This window comes from Chrysochloris asiatica, unplaced genomic scaffold (genome assembly GCF_000296735.1).
Source record: "Chrysochloris asiatica unplaced genomic scaffold, ChrAsi1.0 scaffold00039, whole genome shotgun sequence".
Classification (NCBI taxonomy): Eukaryota; Metazoa; Chordata; class Mammalia; order Afrosoricida; family Chrysochloridae; genus Chrysochloris; species Chrysochloris asiatica.
This window is the reverse complement of record NW_006408557.1, coordinates 15,766,661-15,773,405: the sequence shown is the minus strand read 5'-3', so window position 1 is coordinate 15,773,405 and position 6,745 is coordinate 15,766,661. Positions and strand designations below refer to the sequence as shown.

The 6,745-nt window shown below is 43.7% G+C and overlaps 1 protein-coding gene across 1 annotated transcript in view; it reads left to right on the top strand.

Moving 5' to 3' along the window:
- Positions 1–6,094, top strand: part of APMAP (adipocyte plasma membrane associated protein) — a 54,383-nt gene extending 48,289 nt beyond the window's left edge. Inside the window, exon 9 of the mRNA XM_006860666.1 lies at positions 5,885–6,094. Within this exon, the coding sequence (XP_006860728.1) occupies positions 5,885–6,094 (210 nt within the window). The remainder of the gene's footprint in view (positions 1–5,884) is intronic.
- The last annotated feature ends 651 nt before the right edge of the window (positions 6,095–6,745 follow it).

The following is a 6,745-nucleotide window of genomic DNA, read 5'->3' as shown; positions in this document are numbered from 1 at the left end:
TGGGGAAGGTAAAGTATAAGGTCAGTGAAAAAGAAGATCCCCAATGAGATGGATTGACCTGGTGGCAGCAACAATAGACTCAAACATAGTGACAATGATAGGAATGGCGCAGGACCAAGTAGCGTTTCTGTTTCATGGGATCAGTATGAGTCAGAACTCAATGTCACCTAACAACCACCACCACCCCTTCCACAGAATTTATTCTAGTTTTCTTCCCTTCTATATTGGTTACTCCCTTCACCTACAGTGAAAAACTTGGATTCCATTATTCTTCATATATTGACTTATTTGACCAAAACTCCTAAATGGAGCCCATTTAACCATTGTTCCTTATATGGTTCCTGCTAGTAATCTAGGACCTACACTTGGCCATTACCTTCCCTACCCCCTGCCACTTAGTACATAATCCTGCCTTAGTCTTCAGGGATTCTGATACCCTGCAACAAGCAGTCCCCAGGTAAACATTCTCATCCTCCTTCTGACACCCCTATTCTCCCCCTCACACACATGCTCTGAGCCACTGTGACTCATCTTCTGCAGACACCTGGTCTGCTCTACTCCACCTACTGGCTTCTTGACTGGATTTTTTGGGAGGGTAGTGATGTAGTACAGATGTTGGTTTAAAAAAACAATTGCAACTGTTATGTGCAGGTTTTAGTAGGAGCCTGATGTGGAGTGGTTACAACAACAGAGGACAGACGAGTAGGCCTGGATGGTGAGGGAGATGTGCAGCATAAGTTGGTGTGAGACACACAGAGGAAGAGTGAGACTTGATGATAGGTTGGATCTGTGTTGTGTGGAAAAGTAGGACTTAAGGGGGAGGGCCAGACTACTCTCAGGGTTAGCCAGCTGGTCCAAATGGTGCTATCCACTGAGGGGATAAGTCTTTCAGATTTGAAGTGCTGTTAGAGCCCAGGTAGAAATGGTCTCAGGCTGTGAGGAATTTTAACATCACTGGAGGTTGGAAATAGAGGTTTCTGGGACAGTGACTAATTGAAATAAAGAGATGAGCTCTCTTCAGGATATAAAGGAGAGGAAGAAGACCTAGGACAGATCAGTGGGGTGGCTCTTCACAGGTGGCTGAAAGCTCTGTGATGCTTTAATATATCACTATGTTATTAGGTGCCGTTGAGTCGTCTCCAACTCATAGTGACCCTTTGTATAACAGAATGAAACACTGCCTGGTCCTGTGCCGTCCTTACAATCATTGCTACATTTTGAGCCCATTGTTGCTGCCACTGTGCCAGTCCATCCCAAGTAGATCCTACTATTCAGTCCATAGGCCCCATTCAAGATTCTCTAGTTGCTCCATTAATACTCCAGTAATTGGGGTCTTCTTCTTTTTCACTCATCCCCCACTTTACCAAGCATGTCCTTCTCCAGGGACTGATCCTTTTTGAAAAGTACAAGAGACAAAGTCTTGTGAGCCTTGCTTCTAAGGAGTATGCTGGCTGTACACAGATTTGTTTGTTCTTCTAGAACTCTGTGGTATCTTCAGTATTCTTCACCAACACTGTAGACACTTCTGAAACACAGACATCCCGCATACCTGCGTGAACATTTCCCATGACTGGGAGGTGGCACTCTTTAGGCATGTGCAGCTTTTGTTTTCGTTTTTTAAGGTTTTTATTGTGGATTGAGTGAAAGTTTACAGGGCATATCATCAGTTTTACATTCAATAAATCGTACACCTTGTTTCATTATAATGATTATAATCCCCCCCATGTACCATCAGTTAACAGTATTTCTCTCAATTCACTTTAGCTTTTTTTAAAAACAACACAGAAACACTCAGGTATATATATATATAATAATTTGTACCTCCAAAGGGCACATTCTGCAAATCTGTGTCCTGGCCACTAGCTCTTAGTTCCTCTCTTTCCATGAATCTAGAGTCCTCAGCCGCTCCCCCTCTCCATGACCTCCATCTGCCTCTATCTCTGGCACTGCTGCTTCTCCTGGATAAGGTCCCATACTCTGCTTGTGCGCTTCTCCCTTGATAGTCCTAGGGTCGTCTGTTTCTGGACTGTAAGATTAACCACTCCCCTGTTTTTGTTACAAAACTTCTACCTTTACAATTGTGATAGTCGCAGTTAGTCATGATAACAATTATTCACTATTAAATCATAAGAATCTTATCCCCATCTCTTTTCACCAGACCCACCTAGACAAGATGAAAACTATTCAGTGGGGACTCTTTCTTACCCCCTATTTTCTTAAAGTAAACTCCCTCTTGAAACCTTGTAAGTCAGTCACTTCATGCCTTTATCGCCCCTTCGTTTTAGGTAGCCAGTGTCTAAGTTGCCCGTCCCTATCTACCCTGTGTACAGAGGGGATAGCATTGATACTTGATGTGAAGACTCCTTCCCTCTCTGTTGGTATTTAGAGTTACTACCTCCATAAATATAGGTCAGGTTCATCAAATTGTAGCAATTTAACCTTGTTTCCTTTATCAAAAATTTTTTTTTGTAATCTTCCTCTAGTCGAGTTTTCATTATCAAGCCATCGAAGCTAGGTCAAATGGGTACTATCTGCAAGTTTGGGTGTTCTTGTGCATTTTCCCTCACTTCATATCAGCTGGATGATTCACTCTCTGCTCTAACTCTCTGTGGTTATGTCCTTGTCCGTGGGCTCAAGTGTTCCCAGGTCTCACCACACTTTGAGCCAACCCCTCTTCTATCTCTCATCTCCAGGTCAACAGGAGTCAATGGACTATGGTTGAACTCAGTCCATTTCTTCATTGCTGCCTTTTCCCCTCTTCCACTCAGTAGACCAATGTGGTTGCCAGCAAGCTTACATGCCTGTTCGTGGGTTCTCTTTGAGTTTCAATCTTGGAGGGGAGTTTGTCCTAGAGGAACATGATTGCTTGCCTTGATGGCTTCCTGGCGATCAGCTTGCTTATTCTTATAGTAGCCAGTCATGCTGACATTTTTGTTTTGTTTTTTTCCTAATGATCTTTCTTTGGAAATGTATCTTCTGTCACTGTAGCTGTACCAGTCTGCTTGTCCTTTCTGGTGGGAATGTCCCACCTCATAAGGTTCTGGATGGGACTCAGGGAAGTCCTTAGATTCCACCTAAGGTCTTATACTCTGCAGAGGCTTTGCAAGAGGCCTATTTTACTGGGCAATTTGTAGAACCCCTTTTAGGTTTCCGGCATGTGCAGTTTTGTAGTAGGTATTTTCTCTTGTGTGGAAAAACAGAGCTCTCCATTCATTGGGTTAACGCTGCCACACACATTCATTGGGTTAACGCTGGCATTATTTCCTACCTGCTGTCCTGCTGTTCCATTAGAAATTAAACATCATGCCATGTATGTCTCTGCTTTAAACCTTTTAGTAGTTAGACCAAAGTGTATTAGTGGTTACTAGCGAGTGGGCAGAGTCTTATTATGGCACTGTAGGATAAGCAGTTGACTGCTAACTTCAGAGTTTGTGGTTCAAACCTACCAGCCACTCCTTGGAAACCCTATACAGGGTCACTGAGTCAGAGCTGACTTGATGGCATTTAACAACAACTTAATGGGAGTGCGCAGGAGGGGAAAGAGAAAAAGGAGGTGGCTGATAGTGATGGAAAAATCACATTGATTAAAGGCAGTTATTGTAGTTGATGTTAATACGTTGTACACTGTAAAAAGTTGAATTAGCAGAGTTGTATGTGGAGTCCTGGTGTGGCACTGTGGGCTAATGTGTCAGATTGCAAAGTTGTTTAAACTGCAAGGTCAGTGGTTCAAGCTCACCAGCTGCTCCTTAGAAACCCTATACAGGGTCGATATGGGTTGGAATCAACTCGACAGCACTTAACAACAACAACAACAACATATGATAGATATTGGAGCCCTGGTGTGGCACTGTGGGTTAATACGCTAGACTGTGAGGTTGGTTTGAACTGCAAGTGGGTTAAGCTCACCAGCCACTCCTTGGAAACCCTATATAGGCTTGCTCTGAGTCAGAACCGACCCAATAGCACTTAACAACATGATAGATATATTTATAATAGTGACACACACTGAAAAAAAGAATTGCTACTAAGAATGGTTATGGATAGCGTATAAAGCCTTATGGAATTTGGGTCTGTAGTTTGGCTGTTTAGGGTCATCAGTTTAGCAGACATCCCTGTGTAGTGCTTCTGTTCTAATTCCTAATTTGTTTTGTAGGCCAGGGGGGTCTTAAAAGCTTACAAAGAGCCATTCAAGACATGGCAATGGGTCTCTATTCATCTGGAGCTGTTGCTCAATGGAAGAAGGAGAGTCATGAATAGAAGGATGCTATGGAATGTGTGGCTAATTTCTCCCCTGAACAATTAATTACCTCCTTAGCAATGAGACCAGAAATACTGGATGGTGCCTGGATGCCATTACTGACAGTTTTGACCAAACATTTTATAGACAGAATCCAGATCAAAAGGGGGAAAATGCAGAACATAATTTAAAATTCTTATGGATGTAGACATTTTGGAGCCATAGAGACTTGAATGAGCCCTGAGTCTATTGTCCTGAGATAATCTTTAAACCTTAGTCCAAATATATACCCTGAAGTCTTAAAACCAAATAGTAGTGTAGATAAACTAGTAAAAACGTCTGTCTTGAGCATTATACTCTTTTGAGAATGATTGGTGTGGGATCAAAGTGACAGAAGCAACTGGGAAGATTAGATAGGAACCTCATGGGACCGTGAATTTAACTTAGAGAAGGAGGATGTCTTTGGCTGGATTTTCTAGAGAAGCAAACCCAGTGAAACATATATATATATATATATGATAATAAGGAAATGACTTATAATTGCAGAGTCCCAAGTCCCCAGTAGAAAAAAAAGAGAGAGAGAGCCTTTCCTACGTGGGATCAGGCTGTACCCCCAAGGAAGCTATCCCTTCAATTGATTGGCTGCTTATATCCAATCATCATAGACTTAACTATGCCTGTATTAGGTTTCGTCACCATGCGAATAAGCACATCTCAGCTGCTAACCCACAGAAAACCCTGGTCTAGTCAAGTTGACACAGGCCCCTACCTATTACAGAGGGTGAGATTGGTTGCACAACTTGAATAATGTAATCAGTGTCACTAAATTGAACATATACAAATGATTGAATCGCTGACTGGTTTGCTGTGTACATTCTAACTAACAAAATTAATTTTTAAAAGATAAAGAAACTTTCATAAGCCCTGCGTTGTCCACAGAACCAAGGCCTAAGCCCCTTGATTCAGTCATGCCAAAGGAGTAGCTTGAACGTGCTCTTCTAAGCGCTAAGTGCATGTGTGCTGGGTCTCAAGGAAAGCAGTGTGAGAAGTCATATCACATTAGATACATGAACTTAGTCATTTTATCCTCCGGGGATTTTTTTATTTTTTATTTTTAACTTGACCTCCTCTCAAATCTCTATTGTTTGTGCCTTGCACATTTGAAATATTTTAAACCTGATCATAGAACTTGATGTTTATTCCAGTTAGGTTGTGCTGGTGTTGACCAGGCATTCTGGTGGGCCAAAGTGATTGTAAACCTGCCTTCATGATATGTCTTCCCTGAAGATGAGTTACAGAGAGGCACTGAGGCAAGGACCTTGTATGGTACTGTTAGTGTGGATCTGCTTTGCCTCTTGGAATACAAGTGGCAGAAAGTGTCCTGAATTGATTTATATTGTGGGGGAGTGGTGGTGGGGTGAGGCATAGTGAGAGGATCACCGTGAGGGCTGGGAGCAAGGTCTGAATCTTGACCCAGTCTTTTGTACTCTCCCTGCCAATGGAAGTACAGTGCTATCATTCCTGCAGGTCTAGAGGTGAACAAAGAATAGGGCATGTTGGAGTGTTAGAGGCCTGAAATAAGGTGGCTATGTGGTCAGATCTTCCAAGTGGGGAGCTAAATCTTCTTGTCTCATGCTTCTCTTCCAGCTCTTCAGTCAGGAGATGGTGATGAAGTTTGTGCCACGATACAGCCTCGTCTTAGAACTAAGTGACAGTGGGGCCTTCCGACGAAGCCTGCATGACCCCACTGGCCTGGTGGCCACATATACCAGTGAGGCACATGAACATGATGGACACCTGTACCTGGGCTCCTTCAGGTCCCCTTTCCTCTGCCAGCTCAACTTGGAGTCTGTGTGACCCACTGTAAGCTGCCTGAGCCGTTGTCAGGCGGCATCTCACTGGGGCCTCACACCAAGTCTGTAGTGCTAGGGAGGGGCACTGGGACCAGGACGAGCCACGGACACAGCTTTGTCCTTTGTACCTATCCGTTCTCCTGTGGGCGGGGACTGCTCCTGTGTCCCCCAGTGGGCAAGGCCCCAAGCACTACCCTCACCTGTGCTTGACTTTGTATTTATTTGCCATGGGGAAGATCAATCCATGTAAAATCATTTTCTCTTTATATAAAATGCTTTCTCTGTCCAGTAATTCTTGAGGGGAATTAACCACTTTAACCAGGGCTCAGAGTGTGCTGGCAATAGCAGTTAATAAGCTTCCTAGGGGTCTTGTTTTGGCTTGCAGGCAATGTCCTGCCAACTCAGTCCTGCATACCTCCGTATCTTCATTATAAAATGGTCAATGCGTTTGCCAGGGGTGTGGGGGCACTGTGCCCCCACAGTGACAGAAGCAGTACAGGTATGTAACTTAGAACAACTCTCGAGAGTTGTGCTGGGACCTGGGTCCTCGGTCCTCACAGGGCCTCTTTCCATATGGAGGGAGTGTCTATTCCACTCTGTAACTTAGCACCCCTTCCATATGGAGAAAAATTTAGGTCACACTCTGAAGCAGGGA